This window comes from Rhinolophus sinicus, chromosome 18 (assembly GCF_057876585.1).
Source record: "Rhinolophus sinicus isolate RSI-liver-muscle chromosome 18, RSI-T2T, whole genome shotgun sequence".
NCBI lineage: Eukaryota > Metazoa > Chordata > Mammalia > Chiroptera > Rhinolophidae > Rhinolophus > Rhinolophus sinicus.
The window spans coordinates 97,972,419-97,998,592 of NC_142518.1; the positions used below are offsets into that span (position 1 = coordinate 97,972,419).

The 26,174-nt window shown below is 37.3% G+C and overlaps 1 protein-coding gene across 7 annotated transcripts in view; it reads right to left on the reverse strand.

Moving 5' to 3' along the window:
- Positions 1-26,174, reverse strand: part of ARHGEF6 (Rac/Cdc42 guanine nucleotide exchange factor 6) — a 126,671-nt gene that overhangs the window by 29,880 nt on the left and 70,617 nt on the right. For all 7 annotated transcript variants that reach the window (XM_019714692.3, XM_019714691.3, XM_019714693.3 and 4 more), the window contains 3 exons: positions 21,181-21,275; positions 17,878-17,973; positions 16,173-16,295 (listed from right to left, as the gene is read on the reverse strand). In XM_019714692.3, the coding sequence (XP_019570251.2) occupies positions 16,173-16,295; positions 17,878-17,973; positions 21,181-21,275 (314 nt within the window). The remainder of the gene's footprint in view (positions 1-16,172; positions 16,296-17,877; positions 17,974-21,180; positions 21,276-26,174) is intronic.

The following is a 26,174-nucleotide window of genomic DNA, read 5'->3' on the forward strand; positions in this document are numbered from 1 at the left end:
CCTACCACTAAGGATATGCAGAAGAAGCCACCTCGAGACTGGTAGGAGGTGAAGAGACATGGAATGGGCTGGTCCCACACACACACACATGTGGCAGTTAAAAATCAGGAGGGATATCTGAGCTGTGGATGTCCCCCTGAGGAGTGAAGAGTCCCAGGTCCACACCAGACTCCCCAACCCAGGGTTCCAGGGCCAGGAAGAGAAGTTCCCACAACTTCTGGCTATGAAAACCAGTGCAGATTGTGGCTGAGTGAGACGGAGGGCTGCTGGAGTCCCAGGTTTTCCTTTGAAAGGGCGTGTGCATGGATTTACTCGCTGATTGACTCACTCTTAGCTCCAGCACTGGGGCAACAGCTCAAAAGGCACCAGGGACTTATAGGGAGGAACTCAGTTGTCTAGCTTAGGGCGAGGGCTGGAGGGGCAACTTTCTCCTAGACAGAGGTGCTGGCAGAAGCCATTGTTCCTTTGTTGAATCCTCCACCCCCCCCCCTCCACCCAGCCTGCACCACACAGGCAGGTGACAGACCTGAGTCTCCATCAACCTAGCTAACACTTTTCGTCCAGCCCTGGTGATTCCCTGAAACCCTACCCCACCCAGCTTGCAGGCTCACCCAAGCCAATTATAGTGGCTTTTTCACACAAATGGCCTGTCTTGGCTCATGCTGCAGACTTCCCTAAAATCTCTCAAAAGATCACCCCAAACAAGCACCATCTGGTCTTGGTATGCTCTGTATCTCCTGATAAGCAGCCCAAAGCCTGGCACTAGCAGCAGCTAGCCTCAGTTTGGCCCCTCCCAGGTACCTCCAAGCCCAGCACAAGTGGCAATCATCTACAGATCACTTTGTAGCTCATCCCAGCATAAGTGGTAACCATCTACAGATCACTTTGTAGGAGGGCACAGGCAACAGATGACCTTGGCTTGTAACAGAGCACCTCCCAAGAGGCCCCAGAACAAACACATCTGGTGGCCAGCTTTGGACCACACCAGAGCATCACCCTACAACCTCCTCAAATGATGTACTTAAAGGGCAGACTGGGCAGGCACCGGAGCCCCACTAAAGTGGATCCTGTTCCATAGGAGCCCCTCCACAACAGCTACTCCACTGTAGTCAAGGCCAGTCCTCACAATCAATCAGCCTGAGGGTTGATCCCTCCCACTGACATGCTAACAACAGGCTCACCTACAACAGGAGGGCACACACAGCTCACACAAGGGACACACCTGAAGCAACTGACTCAGGTGACCAGGGAAATGTGACACGGGGCTACACAGCACACCTACTACATAAGGCCACTCTACCAAGAACAGGAGACATAGAAGCTCTACCTAATACATAGAAACAAACACAGGGAAGCAGTCAAAATAAGGAGACAAATAAACATGTTCCAAATGAAAGATCAGAACGAAGCTCCAGAAGAAGAGCTAAAGAAAATGGAGACAAGCAATCTACCAGATGCAAAATTCAAAACACTGGTTATAAGGATGCTCAATGATCTCAGGGAGAACTTCAACAAAGAGATAGGAAACATAAAAATGGAGACAGAAAACATAAAAAAGAACCAGTCAGAAATGAAGAATACAGTAACTGAAATGAGGAATACACTAGAGGAATCAATAGTACATTACATGAAGCAGAGGACTGAATTAGTGATTTAGAAGATAAAGTAGCAAAAAACATCCAATCGGAACAGCAAAAAGAAAAAGAATCCAAAAAACTGGGACATCAAGTGTGCCAACATTTGCATCATAGGGGTACCAGAAGGACAAGAGAAAGAGCAAGGAATTGAAAACCTATTTGAAGAAATAATGATGGAAAATTTCCCTGACCTGGAGAAGGAAATAGACATACCAGCCCAGGAGGTGCAGAGAGTCCCAAACAAGATGAACCCAAAGCGGCCCACACCAAGACACATCATAATTAAAATGGCAAAGGTTAAAAACAAAGACAGAATCCTAAAAGCAGCAAGAGAAAGCAGTTAGTTACCTACAAGGAAGCTCCCATAAGACTGGCAGCCAATTTCTCAACAGAAACTTTGCAGGCCAGAAGGGATTGGTATGAAATATTCAAAGTGATGAAAATCAAGGACCTACAACCAAGATTACTCTACCTAGCAAAGCTACCATTTAGAATTGAAGGACAGGTAAAGAGCTTCCCAGACAAGAAAAAGCTAAAGGAGTCCATCACTACCAAACCAGTATTACAAGCAATGTTAAAGGGACTTCTTTAACAAGAAGATGAAGAAGGAGGAGGAGGAGGAGGAGGGGGAAAGGGAGAGGGGAGGGGGAGGAGAAGGAGAAGAAGAAGAAGAAATAAGATCTAAAATGTTAATAATAAAATGGCAATAGCTACATATCTATCAACAATTACTTTAAATGTAAATGGATTAAATGTTCCAATCAAAAGATATATTATGACTGAATGGATAAGAAAACAAAACCCTACATATGCTGCCTACAAGAGATTTACTTCAGATCGAAAGACACACACAGACTGAACATAAAGGGATGGGAAAAGGTATTCCATGAAAAGGAAAACAAACAAACAAAAAAGCTGGGGTAGAAATACTTATACTGGACAAAACAGACTTTTAAACAATGTCTGTAACAAGTGACAAAGAAGGACCCAGTAATCCCACTTCTGGGTAATTATCTGAAAAATCCTAAAACACTCGTTCAGAAAGACATATGCATCTATATGTTCATTGCAGCATTATTTACAATAGCCAAGATATGGAAGCAACCTAAGTGTCCATCAATAGATAAACAGATAAAGAAGAAGTACATACATACAATGAGACATTATTCAGCCATAAAAAAGAATAGTATCTTGCCATCTGCAATAACATGGATGGACCCAGAGGGTATTATGCTGAGTGAAATAAATCAGAAAGAGAAAGACAAACACCATATTATTTCACTCATATGTAGAATCTAAAAAATACATAAATGAACAAACAAAACAGAAACAAACTCATAGATTCAGAGCACAAACTAATGGTAGCCAGATGTGAGGTGGTTGGGGGTATAGATGAAGGGGAAAAGAGATAAAGAGGTACAAATTGGTAGTTAAAAAATAGTCATAGGCATGTAAAATATAACATAGGGAATATAGTCAATACTATTGTAATAACTATGTATGGTGTCAGAGGGGTACTAGGTTTATCAGGTGATCACTTTGTAAGTTATATAAATGTCTAATCATTATGTTGTACACCCAAAACTAATATGATATTGTATGTCAACTGTAACTGAAAAATTAAAAAAAAATTTTTTTAAAAAGAAGGGTCAGAACAGACCTCAAAGACTGGTCTCAAAAACTACCCCTGCCAGAACTTAATTGGACCACATGGCAGAGCAATTTATGCCCCCACGAAATTTTCAAACACATTAGAACAATCAATTAGAAATGAATGCTGCCTGACAGCTGGGTGTGATACCAAATGCAGGCAGATAGCTTAACAGACAGATCAATTAGAGAGACAAAGAGACCCCTTCTAAAACGATTGTCATTTCAGGGTGACTATGTGCATGCCCTTGGAGGAACAATATCAGACTTTGCATGCTGTGGGGCAAAGAGACTTCACTAAAATTGTCTAATCAATTTACTAAACAAATAAGCAACACCAAAAACAAACCCCAGGGAGAGAGGAAGGGAATCAGTATCCACGGTTGCTAAACCTAAAATTGCATAAAGTGTCTAGTTTCCAACAATAAAAAATATGACATGCAAAGAAACAAGAATGCGTGACCTATATATATGTGTTGGAGGGGAGGGAGACAACAGAAATTGTACGAGTGACAAAATGTCAGATTTGACAACTGACTTCAAAGTCCTCATTATAAATGTGTTCCAAGAACAAAAGAAAACCATGTTTAAAGAACTAAAACAAGCTATGATAATGCCTCATCAAATAGAGAATATCAGTAGAGACAGGAAAGAGAAATTATTTAAAAGAATCAAGTGGAAATTCTGGAGTTAAAAAGTACAATAACTAAAATTTAAACTTTCACTAGAGATGCTCAATGATAGATCTCAAGTGGCAGAAGAAAGAATGAGTGAACCTAAAGATAGACTAATAGAGATAATGAAATATGGAAAAAAAACAGAGAAAAAGGAATAAAGAAAAATGAACAGAGCCTCAGAGAAATGTGGGACATCTTTAAGCACAACAACATATGTACGATGAGAGTGCCAAAAGGAGAGGAAAGAGAGAATGCAGAAAAAAAATTTGAAAAAATAATACTTGAAAACTTCTAAAACTTGAGAAAAATATTAACCTACACATCCAAGAAGCTCCAATGAATTCCAAGTAGGATAAATGCAGAGAGACCCACACACAGACAAAATATAGTAAAAGTGCTTAAAGACAAAGACAAAGAGAAAATCTTGAAAACAGCAAGGAAAACAACTCATCATGGGCTTGGGAAGCTGAATAAGATTAATAGCTAATTTCTCATTAGAACTAATGGAGGCCAGAAGGCAGTGAAATGACATACTTAAAGCAATGGAAAACAACAAAACAAAAATACTAAGCAGCCAAACAAGAATTCTATATCCATTCAAGCTATCTTTCAAAAATTTGGAATGAAAACAATCTCAGGTAAACAAAAACTAAGAGAATTATTTGCTAGAATATCCACCTTACTAGAAATACTAAAGTAACAGCATAAAAGCAAATAAATCCAGTCATAAATACAAATCCACATATACACCGTGTGATCAAACAATATGGTGAATGTTTAAATAAAAAAAATTTGTTACAGTAAAAAACACATTGCCATTAATCCCCCTCAAAATACTCCCCCTCGCTTAGAACATACTTATCCGACTGTTTTTGCCACTTTCTGAAGCAGTTCTGAAGTCCTCTTTCATGAGTGTCATTAGTTGTACTGTCCTGGCTGCCTCAATGTCCTGAATCAATTCAAAATGTCTACCTTTCATGCTCATTTTGACTTTAGGGAAGAGCCAGAAGTCACACTGTGCCAGATCCAGTGAATAAGGTGGATGAGGACACACTATAATGTTTTTATTTGACAGAAATTGCTGAACCAGAAGTGAGTGATGTGTGACATGAGGCCTTTCCATTGTGATCACAAAATATGGTGAATGCTGCTGCTGAGTGCCATCCCACGGAAAGGCAGGGATCTTCAATATGGGAAGCGGTGAGTCTAGCCTTAGTAACAGTGTGTGACAAGTTTGAACTTGTTCAGTGGTGTCAGTCAGGTGTGAGCTACGGGGTTGAGAGGAGGTGTGTTTTAAAGTGTGCCATAAACCATCCTCCATCATGACAACAGTCCATGTCACACATCGCTTCTGGTATACGGCAATTTCTGTCAAATAAAAACAGTACAGTGTGTCCTCATCCACCTTATTCACTGGATCTGGTATCTTGCGACTTCTGGCTCTTTCCCAAAGTCAAAATCATTCAGGACATTAAGGCAGCCAAGGCAACACAACTAAAGACACTCAGGAAAGAGGACTTCCAGAACTGCTTCAGAAAGTGGCAAGAATGATGGGATAAATATGTTCGAAGCGAGGGGAAGTATATTGAGGGGGATTAATGGCTATGTGTCTTTTACTGTAATAATTTTTTTAAAATTTAAACATTCACTGTATTGTTTGAACACACCTCGTAAAAGCATAGAGCACCAGTAAAGGTAATCATGCAGTTATGAAAGACAGTATAAATACATATGTCTCCATTTTTAACTGATATGAAAACAGTATTATATAATTGTATCATTGTGCCTATAATATCGAATATATTTTACAACAGCAGTACAATGGAAATGGGTGGGAGCAAAGCTCTATTGTAATAAGGATATGATAAGAGACAGTAACTTAAATCCACAGAAAGAAATGAAGATAAACAAATGGTAAATAAGAATGTTAATATAACAAATGCTATAAATATATCCTTGGTCTCCTTTCTTCTCTCAGTTTTATTAATAGACATAAAATTATATTAAATAATAATTATAACAATGTGTTATTGGACTTGTAACATATAAATGTAATATGTATAACAATAATAGCATAAAAAAAGGAAAAAGGAAACAGACCTATACTAGGAGTAACATTTGTATATCTCACTAGAATTACATCAGTGTTAACATGAAGTATACTCTGACAAGTTTATATATATATATATATATATATATATATATATATATATATATATATATATATATATATATATATATATATGGAAAGCCTAGAGAACAGCCACTACATTTTTCAAAAAATTATTAAAGGACTTCTGGTTTCAGCTCTGACGTGTAAAGAGTTTGGAAGTCATCATGACTATCCTAACAACAAGAAAAAAACACCAGAGGCTGGCCCGGTGGCTCAAGTAGTTAGAGCTCCATGCTCCTAACTCCGAAGGCTGCCGGTTCAATTCCCACATGGGCCAGTGGGCTCTCAACCACAAGGTTGCCAGTTCGATTCCTCGACTCCCACAAGGGATGGTGGGCTGCGTCCCCTGCAACTAGCAACAGCAACTGGCCCTGGAGCTGAGCTGCGCCCTCCACAACTAAGATTGAAAGGACAATAACTTGACTTGGAAAAAAGTCCTGGAAGTACACACTGTTCCCCAATAAAGTCCTGTTCCCCTTCCCCGATAAAATCTTTTTTAAAAAAATAAAGAAAGAAAGAAAAAATACGAACAACTGAAAATTAATGACTTTTTTAGATTCACTGATAATTGAGATTACAGAGAAAACTGCCACCCCCAAATCTGGAAAGACAGGCAAGTACAGAGAATTAGAGCTGAGGTCAGCTTCCCTTAGAAGGAGAAGCTACTAGAGACAATAACTTGTAGGAAAACTTAGATGGTAATTTTGATGAATTGCAAGAGTCTGAGTGTGAACTAGCTTGACAGTTAAAAACTCTCAGGGACACAGTATTGAGGACCCCAATATTTTTGCAGGTTTTTGCACCCAAGAATCCAAGTAGGCTCTCATGGTAAAAATCACAGATAAATCTCCTTGTGGTTCAGGGAGGCGGAGAGAAAAGCAACCATTGTGTAATGCACCTAGAACATTCTCCATAACAAAAGTTTGCTCTCCAAGAGAAACTAGGTTGCCAGAGCCTAATCTAACCTGGGGAAGAGAGGGACAAGAGGCCAGCTCCAGCCCTGTCTCATCTTCCTGTCATACGTGAGATGAGAAAAAAAGGCTAAGGAATGCTTCTAAAGATCAAAGCTCAGGAACACAGGTCCACTAAACAACTGAAATTTATTCCTGTCATTATAGAATGCATCCCCCTGCTACATCTTACCACCACATCAACAGGACTATCTGAGAGAGCTACATGACTCAGACTCCATTTAAAAAGGAATTCTTAGCAAAGACAAAGATACAGAGAGGCAAAAAAAAAGAAATTAAAAGAAACTGAAGCCATGGTACTTATAAAATGCACAAGCAACAAAAGAAAAAAAAAAAACAGATGGGACTACACAAAAATAAAAAGCTTCAACAAAATAAAAAAGGCAGCCTACAGAATGGGAGAAAATATTTGCAAATCATGTATCTGATTCATACAACTCTATAGTAAAGAAACAAAAAATCTGATTAACAAGTGGGCAGAGGAACTGAATAGACATTTTTCCAAAGAAGACATACAAATCACCAATAAGTACATGAAAAGGTGTTCAACATCACTAATCATCAGAGAAATGCAAATCAAAACCACAGTGAGATATCACCTCACACCCGTTAGAATGGCTATCGTCAAAAAAGACAACAGATAAATAGTGTAGGTGAGGATGTGGAGAAAAGGGAACCTTCGTGCACTGTTGGTGGGAATGTAAATTGGTGCATCCACTGAGAAAACAGTATGGAGTTTCCTCAAAAAATTAAAAATAGAACTACCATATGATCCAGCAATTCGACTCTGGGTATTTATCTGAAGGAAACACAGTCTCTACCTCAAAGAGATATCTGTATCTTCATGTTCATTGCAGCATGATGTACAATAGCTATTCACCAAAGATATGGAAACACCTAAGTGTCCATCGATGGATGAATGGATAAAGAAGAGGTAATATATATATATATATATATATATATATATATATATATATATATATATATATACAGAGGGTGCCAAAAAAATGTATATACATTTTAAGAAAGGAAAACTGTATTAAAATTGCAATACTCAATATATACTGATAACAAAAGATGAATACAAGTCACGTTTGACTTCTGCAATTATGAGAGGTGCTCAAAGTGGTAACCATCAGCATACAGACACTTCTGATTACGGCAAACTACTGCTTGAAAAACGTTGACCAAAGTGTCCACTTGCATACAATTTTTGGAGATATATATATTTGGAGAAATTGCAACCTTAGTGCACTGTTGGTGATACTATAAAACAGAGCAGCCACTATGCAGAGAAAACACTAGGGAGATTCCTCAAAACATTTTTTAAAAAAGAGCTACCATATGATCCAGCAATCCTCCTTCTCAGTATTTATCCAAAAGAATCTAAACCAGGATTTTGAAGAGGTATTTCCATTCCCATGTTTGTTGCAGCATTAGTCACAATAGCCAAGTTGTGGAAACAACCTACGTGTCCATTAATGGATGAATGGATAAAGAAAATGGGGGTATGTACATACAATGGAACATTATTCAGCCTCTAAAGAGAAGGAAAACCTGTCATATGTGACAATATGGATGAACCTTGAGGAAATTATGCTAAGTGAAATAAGCCGGCCACAGAAGAATAAATACGACATGATTCCACTTATATGAGGTATCTAAAGTAGTCAAACTCATAGAAGCAGAAAGTAAATGGTGGTTTCTAGGGGTTGGAATAAGGGGATAATGGGGAGTTGCTATTCAATGAGTATAAAATTTCACTTATGAAAGATGAAAAAGTTCTAGATATCTGCTGTAAAAAATTGTGCTTAAAGTTAAAAATACTGTTCTATACACTTAAAAATTTGTTAAGAGGGTATATTTCACATCATATATATATATATATATATATATATATATATATATATATATATTTTTTTTTTTTTTAACCACAATAAAAATAAAAGGGAGGAGAGAGATACAAGATGGAGGAGTAGATAAACACTCTGCTTGCCTCCTTCCATGAACACATTAAAATTACAACTACATTATAAAACAATCAACCTGAAAAACCATCTGAAGTCTAGCTGAACAGAAGTTTTATAACTAAGGATATAAAGAAGAAGCCACATCAAGGCTGGTAGGAGGGGCAGAGACACGGAACAGGCCAGCCCCAAGCTTACATGTGGCAGGTGAAAATCAGGAGGGATATCTCAGCCATGGAGGTCTCCCCAAGAGGAGTGAGGGACCCCAGCCCCACACTAGGCTCCCTAGCCTAGAGTACCAGTGCTGGGATGAGGAGTCTCCACAACATTTGGATGTGAAAATGTGGAGATTCTGACCATCTGGGTGGGACAGAAGGGTCCAGGAAACTGAGACATTCTCTTTATAGCCTGTGACACACTCACTTATTCACAGTCACTCACCTTGGGCTCCTGCAGAGGGACAATGACTCAGGAGGCATTGGCGACTTACATGGAGAGACTGAGTCGTGTAGCTCTGGGGTGAGGACTGGAGGGACAGCCTCCATTTTCCCTGTGTAGGATTGTTCTCCCATGCAGCTGGCAGGCACCAACTTTCTTGTGTTGAGCCCTGTCCCCACACCGCCAAATCCAAATCTGTGTTGGTCTGGTGAACTCCACTTGCTCCACCCTGCTGACTCCCTGGAACCCTGCCACACCCAAGTCATGCAACGCCAAAGGCACTTTCTCAAAGAGAAGCCAGTCGCACCCACATTGCACTATTTCTTGGAAAACACTCTGGGTCTGCGGGCCCCAGGCAGGCAGCAACTGGCCTCAGTGTGCTCTGAGACTTCTACTGAGTAGCTCCAGGCTCAGCACTGGCATCAAAACAGAATCTGCATTAACCTGGTTGAACACAACTCTTCCCACTCTAATGACTCCCTGAGACCCTACTTCACTGAAGTTGTGAACCACACAAGGCTTTATCAGCAGCTGAGCCTTACAGGAACCAGCAGGTGGCAGTAGGCCTGGGGGTGTCCAGGCTTTTTGTGTAGCTACCCCAGGCCCAGTATTTGTAGCAGTCATCCTTGTTTCACAGCATGGCCTCTCCCACTTGCCTCCAGGTTTAGCACAGACAGTGAACAACCACAGATCGCTTTGTAGCACCTGCCAGGTAGTGCCTGGCCAGTCACAGGCAGTGGGTGACCTGGGTCTGCACCGAACCCCTTCCAAGAAGTCTCAGAAACAACGTACTTGGAGGTTGGCTTCAGGCCACAGCAGAGCACCACCCAATTAAACCCATAAGTGGAACACCCAAAGGGTGGTCTCAACAGGGATCAGAATCTGCTAGGGTGAATCCCACTCAGTGGCATTAGTCCTCTGCATAGTAGTCCATAAACTGTAGTCGGGGCAAAACCCCACAGTCAGTTAGTCTGAAGGTCAATCCTACCCACTGATGTGCAATCAAGGCTCAACTATAACAGGAGGGCACACAAGGGACACTCCTGGAGCACCTGGGCAGATGACCAGGGAGACTGTACCACAGGTCCACACAGGACACCTACGATATAAGGCCACCTGGCCAAAACTAGGAGATGTAGAAGATCTACCTAATACATAGAAACAAACACAGAGAGGCAGCCAAAATGAGGAGACAAAGAAATACATCCCGAATGAAAAAAACAGGGGAAAACTCCAGAAAAAGAACTAAACAAAATGGAGGCCAGCAACCTACCAGATACAGAGTTCAAAACAATGCTTATAAGGATGTTCAAGGAACTTAGTGAGAAATTCAATAAAAAAGATAGCAAACATAATGAAAGATACAGAAATCATAAAAAAGAACCAGTCAGAAGTGAAGAATACAATAACTGAAATGAAGAATGCACTAGAAGGAATCACCAGCAGATCACACGAAGCAGAGAATTGAATCAGTGATTTAGAAGACAAAGTAGTAGAAAACACCCAATCAAAACAACAAAATGAATACGGAAAAATGAGAATAGTTTAAGAGAACTCTGGGACAACATCAAGCATAACAACATTCACACCACAGGGTACCAGAAGAAGAAGAGAGAAAGCAAGATTGAGAACCTATTTGAAGAAATAATAATGGAAAACTTTACTAACTAGGTGAAGGAAATACACATATAAGCCCAGGAAGCAGAGAGAGTCCCAAACAAGATGAATCCAAACAGGTTACACTCCAAGACACATTACAGTTAAAATGGAAAAGGTTAAAGTCAAAGACAGAACCCTAAAAGCAGCAAGAGAAAGGTAGTTAATTACCTACAAGGGAGCTCCCATTAGATTGTCAGCTGATTTCTCAACAGAAACTTTGCAGGCCAGAGGGGACTGGCAGGAAATATTCAAAGTGATGAAAATCAAGGACCTACAACCAAGATTACTCTAACTAGCGAGGTTATCATTTAAAATTGAAGGACAGGTAAAGAACGTCCCAGAGAAGAAAAAGCTAAAGGAGTTCATCACCCCCAAACCAGTATTTCAAGGAATGTTAGAGGGACTTCCTGAAGAAGGAGGATGAGGACTAGGAAGAGGAGAAGAAGAAGGAGTAAGAGGATGAGAAGGAGGAGGAAGGAGAAAGAGAAGAAGAAGAAAGATCAAAATTATGAATAATAAAATGACAATAGCTACATATCTATCAACAATTACTTTAAATGTAATGGATTAAATGCTCCAATCAAAAGACATGTGGTAGCTGAATGGATAAGAAAACAAGACCGTTACATATGCTATCTACAAGAGACTCACTTCAGATCAAAAGACACACACAGAAAGAAAATAAAGAGATGGAAAAGATACTTTATAACAATGGAAACAAACAAAAAAGTTGGGGTAGCAATACTTACGCCAAAAAAAATAGACTTTAAAACAAAGGCTGTAACAAGAGAGAAGGAAGAAACCAGTAATCCCAATTCTGGTTATTTATCTGAAGAAACCCAAAATGCTACTTCAAGGGCATGTGTGCATCTATATGTTCACTGCAGCATTGTTTACAATGGCCAAGATATGGAGTCAGCCTGGGTGTCAGTTGATGGACGAATGGATAAAGAGGAGCTGGTACATATATACAATGGGATATTGCTTGGCCATGGATGGAAATGGGTTCTTGCCATCTGCAGCACCATGGATGGACCTGGAGGGTATTGTGCTGAGTGGAGTGTCAGACAGAGAAAGGTAGACGCAATATGATTTTGCTTATATATGGAATCTAAAGAACAAAATAAACAAACAAAACAAACAAACCCATAGATACAGAGAACATTTTGATGGTTACCAGATGGGAAGGGGTTTGGGAGTAGGTGAAAAAAAAGGAAGGGATTAAGAAATACAAATTGTTTGTTACAAAGTAGTCATGGAAGTGTAAGGTATAGCATAAGGAATACAGTCAATAATATTGTAATAACTACGTATAGCGTCAGATGGGTACTAGATTTATCAGGGAGATAGATGGGAGGAGAGTTGGAGGGCAGGGTGAAAAAAGGTGAAGGGATTAAGAAGTACAAATTCGTAGTTACAAAATAGTCATGCGGATATAAATAAAGCTTTAGGAATATAGTTAATAATATGGTAATAACAACGTATAGTGCCAGGTGGGTACTAGTCTAGTCAGAGGGATAACTTCTTCTCAAATTATATAAATGTCTAACCACTATGCTGTACACCTAAAATTAATATAAAATAATATTGACTGTCGATTGTAATTGAAAATTTAAAAAAGGAAAAGGGGGGGGGAGGTGAAGGAGAATAATAGGTCCAAATTGCCAGGTACAAAACAAACAAGTCATAGGGATGTAATGTGCAGCATAGGGAATATAGTCAATAATATTGTGATAGCGTGGTACGGTGTGAGACGGTTGCTGGACTTATCATGGTGATCACTTCTTTACATATATAAATATTGACTAACTATGGTATACACCTGAAACTAATATATTATTGTATGTTAGCTATATTTTTAATAAAAAAATCTTAAAAAAAAACTAATAAAACTGCATTCCTTTGGAAAAAATAAAAGGGAAAAAAGAAGTGGAGGAGAAATAAAACTTTCTCAGACTAACAAAAACTGAGGGAAATTGTCACCTATGCAAAAATTGTTAAACAAAGTTCTTCAGAGAGAAGGAAATTTGAGTCTACATAAAAAACAAAGAGAAGGAAATTTGAGTCTACATAAAAAAGAAAGAGTGTCAGAAAATAACAAATTCAGGTGAAATAGAATCTTTTCTTCTTATTCTTAATGGATCTAATAGATAACTGTTCAAAATACTAATAGTAACAATATGTTGGGTGATTTTTGCCTTACAGATAAATGGAATGAATGAAAACAATGTTATAAGCGATGAGGGGGATGAATTGAGAACACTCTGTTATAAGTTACCTGCACTACCTATGAAATGGTAAAGTGTTATGTGAAAATGCTGTTAAATTGTTGTAAATGGATATTATAAACTGTAGGGAAACCATTAAAATTTTGTCAGAAGAAGAATAATATGCTACGAGAGTAAAGAAAATGAAATCATATAAACTGTTTAACTAAAACCAGAGATGGCAGTAAAACGGGTGGTGGTAAAGAAACAAAGAATAAGTGCGATGAATAGAAAACAGTTACAAACATGGTAAATATTAATCCAAGTATATCAATAATCACTTTAAATGTAAATGGTCTAAATATGCCAATTAAAAGACAGAGACTGTCAGAGTAGTTCTGAAAACACAAAACTTACATATATGTGGTCTACAAAATACAGATACATGAAAAGTAAAGGGATGGAAAAAGATATATTAAAGGTAATCAAAAGATAGCTGGACTAGTTATATTTAAAAATTTTAAACAATGTACTGATAAGTGCTACAACATAGATGAACCTTGAAAACATTATGCTAAGTGAAAGAAGCCAAGCACAAAAGGTCATATGTTGTTTGATTTCACTTAAATATCTAGAATAGCAAATCCATAGTGACAAAGTATTTTTACTGGTTGCCTTGGGCTGGTAGGGAAGAATGACTACTAATGAGTATAGGTTTGTTTTGGGAGTGATAAAAATGCTCTAAAATGGATTGTGGTGATGGTTGCACAACTCTGAATATACTAAAAATAACTCAAGAATATACGTTAAACAGGTGAATTATAAGGTATATAAATCATTACTCAAGAAAGCTGTTATAAGAAACTCATAGACAGAGACAATAGTTTAGTGGTTACCAGAGGGTTAGGGGGGTGGGGGGTGGGGGGTGGGAGATGAAGGTAAGGGGGATCAAATATATGGTGATGGAAGGAGAACTGACTCTGGGTGATGAACACACAATGGGATTTATAGATGATGTAATACAGAATTGTACACCTGAAATCTATGTAATTTTACTAACAATTGTCACCCCAATAAATTTAATAAAATAAAATGAAATAAAATAAGAAAGCTGTTATATACAAAGGAAATGGTAAAGTTTTATTTCTTAAGCTGGGTGGTATGTACATGGGTGTTCATTTTATTATAATTCTTTAAATTTGCATCTAGATTACTGTCTTTGTAGGTAAAATATATATCTTATTAAAAATATTTTTAGAATCTGACAGACCTGAATTCTAATTCTGGCTTAACCAGTTAACAGCTATGAGTTCTTTGGCTGATTACTTGACCTTTCAATCTCTTATCTGTAAAGCAGAGGTGGTAACAATAGTAACTCCCTCATAGAATTTTAAATCATGTGCCTGGCACATTTTCAGTGTTATTATTAGCTAATATGAGTTCTAAGCAGTTGAGCCACTTGCTTAAATAACCCAGAGTCAATGGCTTCTCTTTCTTTAAATTCAGCTTCAATATTTGCTATTCCAGAAGAGTTCACGACTTTGATCAGAGGGGAAAAAATTGACCTTCAAGTAGGAACTACTGAACTCTACCTTAAAAATGTCCTTACATAACTGTTCTATAAAGTCAAGAAAGCTCCCAACAAATCAGGACAAAACCAAATTTCTGCCACTTCTTAGGATTGCTAATCAACTAGTGTTCTAGCCTGCCTCTGGGAGTTTAAGTCTGGGCCAGATTAGTAGAAGAACATTCTCTTCAGTCTTGAGCAGCCTCTAAAATTCATGTCCATTATGAATCGAATCTCCAGGTTAAGTCCTAAGAACCTCTGTGTGCTGTTCTTGCTATTGTCCCACCTGGATTTCTAACATACAATTTCAAAGTTAAAACTACATCTTTAAGACGATCATACAGTGTTCTGGCCCAGATGAATGTGTCAGGGATGGGTAATCAGAGGGTAAGGAAGGGTAGGAAATTTATCCCAGTCCTTTGCAAGGACTCTTAAAGGAGACAGGATTTTGTTGTCCTCCATGAATCAGAAACAATTCATATTCAATGTATAATTATTATCAGAGCCCTTTCCATGTTAATATCTACCTTTTAACCATAGCACTGTCTGAGACTTCTTCTATCTGGCAAAGGAAAATTGAAAAAGAGATGAACCTAGGAAGTTTAGCTGTTTGTCAGCAACTCAGATAATTCATTGGGACACAGGAAGGCTAAACCATTGGATCTATATAGAATTTTACTTCAGGAATGCCTTCCCTAATCCTTCTCTCACACCCATGAAGTTGATATCAAGTTGCAGAGTCTTACAGCATCCTTTTAATTACCCTTTTGTATACAACATGTTTACAATATTTTGTATTTGTCTTTTCCTCAAGATTCTATGCACCATGAGGGGAGGGACCATCTCTTCCATGTTCACTACTGTATCCCCATCAGCTACTGTGTTTCCCCGAAAATAAGACCTAACCGGAAAATAAGCCCTAGCATGAATTTTCAGGATTACATCCCCTGAACATACTTCCTAATGCGTCTTTTGAAGCAAAAATGAATATAAGACCCGGTCTTACTTTTGGGGAAACACAGTAGTACAGGACCTTGCACATATTGGGTGCTCAGTAATTTATTTGTTGCATTAATGAACAATCAATTCGTGTAACAATCAATTCTTGGCATGATGAATGAAAATAATTAAGAGTTTAACTGGAGACCTTGAATTTCCAATGAGGTGGTCCTAGGAAAGGATCTCATTGTAAAACAGCTTATTTTGGGGAAATGTTAACGATTTACCTGTGTTGGGTGAGTACATTTACAGCTGAAGGATGATTTGCACAGTAAGCCAGATACATGGATTTAAAATGAGGCATGAGGTTCAGTAGACAACCTCCTACTTTGTGTTGGTTTTCTGGAAACCTGTAGGCAAAACAGGTGAAACACAGAATGTAAAAAAAACAGGGGATAAAGGAAGATGATTCTAATTAAACCTAGAAACACGCAAATGTTTCAAATTCTTTTGCCAAAGTTAAAAGAGAAACTATATTACAACCATTTATGCATGAAATGCAAGTACTTGACCAGTGCTTTAACTCTAGCCACTAAATATAGTGCCAATACGTAGGGTCAGATACTTATTAGGAATCAGTAGGTAAGGTTTTCTTTTAAGATGCTTATTCAAATTATAATATTCGAATTTGTAGCTGAGCACACTAAAATTACTGTTGGCTAATTTAGATGAAGTTCAAGTACAGACAAAACTAACAATCCAAAAAGGAATATTATGTAGTCTTGGTGGCCTTGTGGTTACTAGGCAGCGTGGCCTCAAGATTTTAGGGGGGTGGTAGATGAGGGTAGATAAGGGTAAATATATGGTAATGGAAGGAGAACTGATTCTGGATGGTGAACACACAGCTATATAGATGACGTATTACAGAATTGTACACTTGAAACCTATGTACTTTTATTAACCATTGTCATCCCAATAAATTTTAATTAAAAAAGGCAGACAAATAAAAAATACACATATTTAATATTAATTTTTCAAATAACAATTTACCCATTTCCATTTGTAGAAAAATCAGAAAAGCACAGTAAAGAAAAAAATTACTCAGAATACCACCATTCAGAGATATCTGTTATAATGATTTTGTCATATTCATTGGACTTTTTCTGCATTTCTCTATAAAATGGAAAACAAAGATTACAAATCTAGTTTGTAATCTACTCTTCTCATTTAGTGACCACCTTTCCATATCAATAATCTGGATCTATATCAGCATTTGGAGTGGCTCCTCAGGTCTCTTTATTGTGGGCTCTCACCATCTTCTTCCCTCGACAACCACCCGTGTCCCATAAAGTTCAAGAAACAGGCAATCACCCCGATTTCCCTATGGACAATGAAAGTCACCAACTTCTCCAAAACACACTACTTGAAAAATTAATCCTGCTACAGAAATATACTGCCTGATGATCATTACAGTTTGTTCTGTAGTATGAAGTTGAACACTTTAACAATCTAGCTAGCCATCAAATATGTGTTGTGGTTCACATAAAGATATACTTTTCCTTTCCCCACTTTTCATATCTTTCAACTGTTAATATAATAGACATGATACCAGGAATGATTAAAAGAGAAAAACAAGCTTGTGAAACTGAATGAATAATTGAATAACTTTTCCAAGTAATTTGCAACATAACAAAGAAAATATCTAATTGATGTTAAAGGCATCATCCATGGTCCATTGAGACCTTATTTGTCTCTTATACTGACCACAAGCAGTAAATTGATATGATTTTTAAATAAAGTCAAAACTACAACCAGTGATTGGACAATGTGAGTACCACCACCTGGTACATTTTCTCTGCAATGGCATAATTTATCAAAATTGTAACAAATGCATAAATATAAAGTGCCCCCTATCTAAGACAACAGTTAAAAGGAAAACAAAACATAAAAACAACGGTGCTGGCTATCCTTATGGCAATATGAGACACTTACTTTGAACATTCTTCCAAGGCTTGGCAGAGTGTCTGTTGAAATGTGCATATTTCCTCAAAGTTTCCCAATAAAGATGTAAACTCCACAGTACTCAAACTGAAAAAAAAAATTATATATATATATATATATATATATATATATATATATATATATATATATATGTAGTATCCATGACTAGAACTTGAGAAAGGCTCCAGCTATCTATCTCTAGTCTGGCGAGCTGATAGCTTGCTAATAAGTGGCAAATGGGACAAGGGAAGCAATCCCTATATTTTAACGTTTACTTTTTCATTTATACCAATTCTGGTTTCAAGCAATCTTCCAAAGTTTCTTTCCTTGATTTCCCTTTTCCATAATAAGAATAATGATCCTAAAGAAAATGAGTGCTTGATAAGGTATTTTATAAGTGTTTGTTAGTTATTTTACAAAGCAATGAGTAAATAAATAACAAGTACTTAATATCTAAGTATCTACAAAGAACAGACTGGTGGTTGCCAGAGGTGGGTGTGAGGATGGACAAAACGGGTGAAGGGAGTCAAAGATACAAACTTCCAGTTATAAAATAAATAAGTCATGGAGATGTAATATACAGCATGGTGACTATAGTTAATAACACTGTATTGCATATTTGAAAGTTGCTAAGAAAGTGGCTCTTAAAAGTTCTCATGATAAGAAAAAAAGTTGTATAACTATGTAGGGTGATGGCCGTTAAGTAGACTTATTGTGGTAAGCATTTTACAATATATACATACATCAAATCATTACATTGTGCACCTGAAACTAATACAATATTATATGTCAATTATACCTCAATAAAAAATGTTAGCCTTTAAATAAGTAAAATACATCACAGGTGGGCATATGTGTAAAAACTGTTGAGTATTCTCTTCTAGAGGAGCTGGGAAAGTAATGGAAAGGTATTACACATGCTCATACACCTATAATACATGGGGAAAAAGAACAAAATCCATTTTCTCCTAAATGAGAATGCTCACAAATCAACTAAAGGAAATCTTTATGAAAAGAAATAGGAGGAAAGAAAATAATACTGCTTTGTTTATTTTTGGAGTGGAATGGGGTCAAGTAAAGGCAAACTGAACAATTTCATCCAGGGCCTCCGTACTAAGACTTTTCTCAATCATTCTTCCCTATCAAATACTAGTAGATGATAATAGCAAGAGCCAACAAAACTCATATAGCATTTTACACTTACGCAAGCATTTTACAATTAATAACTCATTTGAACCTTACAACAACTTTATGATGTAGGTACTACTGCTGTTTCCATTTTACATGTAAGGAAGCCCAGACACTGAGAGGTTAAGCAAATCACCCAAAGTCACAAAGCCAGTGAGTGGTGAAGCCAGAATGTGAATCAAAACACTCTAGCTCTTAACCACTTTTGGAGAGAAAACTTTGCTGAAGATTTCCTTAAAAGGCCAGTGTCTGCTACATGTCCTTTCTCCTTAATATAATAATACTAAGGGAATGTTTCCAAGAGAGTAATTTTTGCTGACAAAGAAAAGGAAGACCCAAACATTACCAGTAACCCCTAGAGTATAAAAAGCTCCCAGTTCCTCTATTGTAATGCTCTCCTGAACCACAAACTGGAAAAGCCCTATTATGGGTATCAAAAGCGAAACCTTCAGCCAGCTTCCCTGGCTGTTGCTCTCTCACAGCTCCAGGAATCTGATTTAGGTGCTTACTTGAACCTGACTGGGGGCTTCTTTGGCCCCTTCAGGATTAGAAAATAAACTGTCTGGTTGGCTCAAATCACTCTGGGATCTACAATACAGAACCAGTGGAAACTTACTCTGACCGCATTTTGAATTTATTTGAGACACAGTGCAGTTCTGACTCGGGTCTCTCACTTCCTCTGCCCCAGCTCTTTCCCTTTCCTTTCTTCTTACTGTTTCTTGATGGCTAATCAGTCGCTCCTTCATTTGAAATCTTACCATCTCCACTCCCAGGGTTACCACTTCAGTTTCCCTCTCCTCCTCTACTTGTCACCTCCAGAAAATGGAAGGCAAATTTCATTCGGTGGCAGGAGACACCGTGGGTCCAACCTGGCCACTGCCTGACTGTGTAACGGGTATGGCAGTAAGCCTTTCTGGACTTCAGTTTTCTTATTCATTCAATGGGGATAGTCATTTCTTCCAGGGCACTAGAGTCAATGATTCACTGAGGTCCATTCAGCTGTAAGAACTATGATTCACAGAACACTTCATGTTTTACATAATAATGACAAAAGACACTTTGTTGCTGATCATGTTTAAATTCGTACAAAACACAGAAGTACAAAATTCTTTCATACTGAAGTAAGATTCCCATAGTGCCATGAAAATAACCAAGTGGGAAATTAGGAAGACATTACGCCTAAGCAAACACAATTTGAAAAAAGGGAGAAAAATAATGGAACATATTGAACTTATTTAAACCTGAAGTCAAAAAAGTTTAGGCCACTGTCTAACAAAAGTAAACTCTTACTGAGGTTAAAGAGGAGGCTTTTGTCCTCCATTGCACAGACCAACTGCTAAATTTTCTATCTTATTTATAAATCATAATTTCTAATAAAGTTTAATCAGCTAACATAAAAATGCAAACAAATGCTGTTAGCCACTGTTTGTTAAATATGCCATGCCTATAATCACACACACACAAACACACACACACACACACACACACACACAAATGACTGGTCAATATCTTTCTTTTGTGAAAACTAAGTTTTCAATTCAGGCCTCAGACAATCACTTCAGACTTCTAAGACAAAAATAAGATTTGAACACTTTATTTTAAAGAACGTTTTAATATCTCCTTATCATTCACTTTTGCTTGGGTAAAATACTAGCTTGACTCGCTCTTATGAACACTCACAAAATGCCACACTCTTTCCACTCTCAGAGCATGGGAAAGAGTTTCTGTCCTGGCAAGGAAAGGTCAGAGTGAGCACAAGAATTTCCAGTTTATGCGCTTTCTGCATAAAAACACCAACAAGTTCTTTTTCTGTAAGGTGAAACCAGATGTATCACTTCTAAACACGTACAAGATAAAAATTGTGACAGACAGAAATGCAGATCTTCTCTTCCCTTCCACAGCCAGAAGAGAAAGAAAGCCAAGCAAGCTCTTGAAAGGCAACAGCTTGCATAATTTCTGTTGCTTTGACCATGTTCTTGGCAACCTATGATCTGTAGAAATTCTTCTAAAGGGCAAAATCAATTATTCGGTGACATAAGAGTAATGATTCCATATGCTGACATTATCTTGCTTTATTTAGTGAGGGGGTTAAAATATAAATCTTACTTGTTGTTAGACTGCAGGGGTCTTAAATAAGTAACAAGAAGAGACTGAAGTTCTTTAGCATAATCTTTTTCAGTGTCCAGGATGTTCTGTAACACCTATGGAGAAACAAAGGTCAAGGTATTGTAATTGTCAGGACAATCCAAGGTAAAATATAACTTTAGATCTTTTAATCAAATTACTAGAAAAGAAGTCCCATTTACTCAGGCTAGTACTGTAAGTAAGAAGCACAAAATCTAAATGCACTTTATTGCATTCTAGCAAACTACTTTGTTTAATCATTGCATCACAACTAGTTATAGTGTTTGTCAGACAAACTGAAACTCAAACACAATTTTTCAGAGTTGCCCATAATTGGAGGAGTCTTGCCATTTACACAGTAAAATTCAAAATGCTTCTGTGGTGCTTTAAATCATTTCATCCTCAGGAAAGGTCTCAGTTAGTTAACAAAGGATCATTATTCCTATTTTATGCACAAAAAAATTGAGACTAGTTACCTTAAGACCTAAAGCAGGTCCTTGAATAACGTTGTTTCATTCAACATCATCCCGTTATAATGTTAATTAGATGCTGTAGGAACCTAACTCTTGTTTATATCAATTAGCCTATGATAAAATTAGTTTTGTTATATGTCATTTCACTTAATCACATAACCTATCGGTGATGTTAAGTAAGGACTTACTGTAGCGATTCAAGGTCAGGATAATTTAATGATAATTGATGTCAAACATCACAAGATACTTTTTTAAGTTATGTTTTTTATGAGACCTTTAGGGGACAAAATCTGAAGACACTGAATTTTTAAACAGGATTAAAATTGGTCTTTTAATAAAGGTAAAAGGTGCTGGTATGAACAATACAAAGAGAAAAGGAAGCTGAAATGTGAGGAATTTCACAAGGGAAATAATGCTTATCAGTATTATTAGTGATAACCAAATTAAATCTTATGTACAGGCACACAATTTCTCTTCCCCCATCAGTCCTACGGACACACCCTCTTCCCCAGCTTCTGGAGGCAGCTACACCCTACATTTTGTGCTCCTAAAGATAACCAAACTAACATTTTGATATATTTTCTCTCATATCTCCTAATTCTTTCAACAAAAAATTCACTGAATGTCTATGCGAAATGCCATGCTTCCCACAGGAAGTTTCCACCCTATTTGTAGAGGCAAACATTAAACAGGGGATCACAAGATAACGTGAAACATTCTTAGCTAGGAGAAGCCCCTAAGTCTATCAATATGCCAGACATATACTCACAAGACAATGCATGATGACTTGCTTTTGAAAGGTGGAATAGACAAAACTAGTGGAGCCCAGGTAGCTGTGGGCTTTTTGGGAAACAACTGGGCTGATAGGTGGTTATCCAGGCTCTGCTACTGACTGACAGGTTACTTCAGTTTAAAGACTTCAATTGCCTCATCTCGAATTGTGACATTTCCTACCTCATGGACCACTGTAAAGAGGTAGTGAGACACTGAACAGGTAGTTGCTGGGTAAGTGGGAAACAGTCCCACCAATTTAAGGGGTTAAAAAATGGTTTCCAAATGTCAGCAGTGTTAACATTTCAGACCAGATAACTCCTGTGAGGGGATGCCCTGTGCACTATGGGACATTTAGCAGCATCTCTGACTTCCACCCACTAGATGCCAGTTGCACGCCAACCACTACCCCAGTTACGACAAGTAAAATTGTGTCCAGACTTTGTCAAATGTCACATGAAGAACAATATCACCCCAGGTTGAGAAGCACTGGTTTGGAAGAACACAGGCCACAGGGTGGCTTCAAAAGCTGGGGTTTAAATCGTAGCTCCACCTTCCCAGTCACTCACGTCTACTTTCAGTTCCTCTTTTCCTCAGGAATTACTCTCTAAAGGTATAAGTAAATACAAGGGCCTGGAGGTATTAATGCTTTCTGAAATTAATCCAGTGATGGAACAGAAGTGTTACCCCCTACAGAAAGTTTAAGCATAGCAAAGGAAATTATCTTAAGATGAATAAAAAAGAAAACACAACATTAAAAAAATTTATGGGATGCTGTTAAAGCAGTGATTAGGAGACAGATATATAGCTGTAAATGCCTATATCAAATAAGAAGAAAGAAGACTTCTGCTTTCTGGTCCAGCATTTAAGGAGCTTGGACATCATTACTCCATCTTAATGACAAGTAAATAGGTGAATAATCTGTGCATGGGGTGTCAGGGAATTGAAGTCACGGGAAAATGCTACCCCCAAAATTGGAGAGACAGACAGGCTGATAAAGAGAATCAAAACTTGCTGAAGCAGAAGCCTCAATGGGAATCAGTACCAGGGTAGGAAAACCTGAACTGAAATGATGAATAGCTGGGGGATCAGTGTGAACAAGTCTGAGAGTTAAAAACTCGAGGGGCCCAGTCATAGGGGAGCCTACCGATACTTTTGTGAGTTTCACTTTCAGTAGTTCTACTGGGTTGTCGCAATGAAGACAGAACAATCCCCTTCATGCTTCAGAGGAAGGAAGAGAATAACAGCCATTTTGAAACACACCAGAGTATTCTGTTCTTTGTAACAAGGTCTGCTCTCAAGAGAGAAATGATTTTACCAGAACCTAACATATTGGGGTTTTATCAGAGCTTAACATACCTAGGGGGAGGGAAACACCTCTAGCCCCACATAAGGGAGGGGGGGAAAACGTGAGAAACACTGGTAGAGTTCATGATCTATGGGCCTAAGCTTACCAAAAGACTGAGACCTAATCATAGGACTTTAGAACACTTCCCCACACCTCACCACCACATTTCTAAAGGCCTATTTACTGAAGTTCCTTCTTTTTTCTAGTACAACTTGTCTGGTTTCCAACAGAAAATTGCAAAGCATACTAAAGGGCAAAAAACACAGTTTGAAGAGACAAAGCAAATATTAGAACCAGAGTCAAATATGGCAGGAATGTTGGAATTATCAGACCAGGATTTCATTTTTTTAAAATTTTTAAATAATTATTTTATTTTATTTTTATTTTTTTAAGAAGGGTGCAGCTCATGATGGCCCATGTGGAGATGGAACTGGGAACCTTGGTGTTATTAGCACCATGCTCTAACCAACTGAGCTAACCGGCCACTCTCAGACCAGGATTTTAATGTAATTACGATAAATATGCTAAGACTTCTAATGGAAAAAGTAGACAACATGCAAGAACAGATAGGTAATGTAAGAGAGAAATGCTAAGAAAGAATAAAAATGAAATGCTGAATATTTAAAACACTATAAGAGCAATGAAGAATGCCTTTGATGAGCCACTGAAGAAAGAACCTTTGAGCTTGAGGATATGTCAATAAAACTTCTAAAACTGAAAAGCAAATAGAAAAATGACTGAAAAAAATGGAACAGAATATTTGAGAACCGGGGAACAATTACAAAAGTTATAACATGTGTGATGAGAATACCAGAAGGAGAAGAAAGAAAGAACAGAATAAAATAAGTATTTGAAAGAACAATGACTGAGAATTTTTCCAAATTAATGTCAGACCCAGGAAAAACCAAGCAGAATAAATGTCAAAAATCCCACCTAGGCATGTCATTTTCAAGCATCAGGAAAATCAAAGATAAAGAGAAAAAAATCTTGAAAGAAGCCGGAGGAAAATAACAGCTTACCTACAGAAGAGCTTAGATAAGAATTATATCGGACTTCTCAGAAACCATTCAAGTAAGAGTTGAATACTTTTGAATATTGAAGAGTGGAGTGAAATATTTAATGTGTTGAGAGGAAAACAAAAAAACCAAAACAAACCATCAACCTGGAATTGTGTATCCTGTGAAATTCTTTTTCAAAATCAAGAAGAAATAAAGACTTTCTCAGACCTATAAAAATAAAGGGAACTTTTTTGCCAGTAGACCTGCCTTGCAAGAAACGTTTTTAAAAAGTTCTTCAGAGAGAGGGAAAATGCGATAGGTCAGACACTCAGATCTATATAAAGGAAGAGAGCATGAGAGAAGGAATAAGTGAAGGTAAAGTAAAAATTTTTTATTTTTCTTATTTTTTACTGATCTTACAGATAACAGTTTTTTCAAAATAATAATAGAAACAATGTATTAGATTATATATGCTTATATATAATATCCTGTTTCCCCGAAAATAAGACCTAGATGAACAATCAGCTCTAATGCATCTTTTGGAGCAAAAATTAATATAAGACCCGGTCTTGTATTGTATTATATTATATTATATTATATTATATTATATTATGTTATGTTATATTATATTATAAAGACTGGTCTTATATTATAGTAAAATAAGACCAGGTCTTATATTAATTTCTGCTCCAAAAGATGCATTAGAGCTGATTGTACAGCTAGGTCTTATTTTCAGGGAAATGTAGTATGTATGTATGCTTATGTATAAGTGAAATGAATGACAACAATGATACGTGGATGGGAGGAAGGAATTAGGAATTCTTTGTAATTATAAGTTATTCGCACTACCTGTGAAGTAGTATAGTATTATTTAAAAGTGGACTTGGACTAGTTCTAAATGTATATTGCAAATCATAGGGCAATCACTAAAACAAGTAAAATAATTTCTAGAAGGACACAAACTACCAAAACTGACTCACAAAGAAATAGAAAATCTGAATAGACCTATAATAAGTAGCGATTGAATTAGTATTCAAAACAATTTCACATAAGTTAAAGCCCAGAATGAGATGGCTTTATTGATTGATACTACCAAAAGTTTAATTCACACCAATCCTACACAAATCCTTAAAATCCTGGAAAAGAAGAACAAAGTTAGAGGGTTACAATTTCCCATTTCAAAAATTAATAAAAAGCTACACTAACAAGACAGTTTAGTACTGGTATAGGATAGCTATATAGATCAATAAAATAGAATTGAGAGTCCAGAAATGAACTTGTTCAATTGATTTTTGACAAGGGTAACAAGACCTTTCAATAGGGAAGGAACAGCCTTTTCAACAACTGGATAGCTACATGCAAAAGAAAGAATATTTACTCCTACTT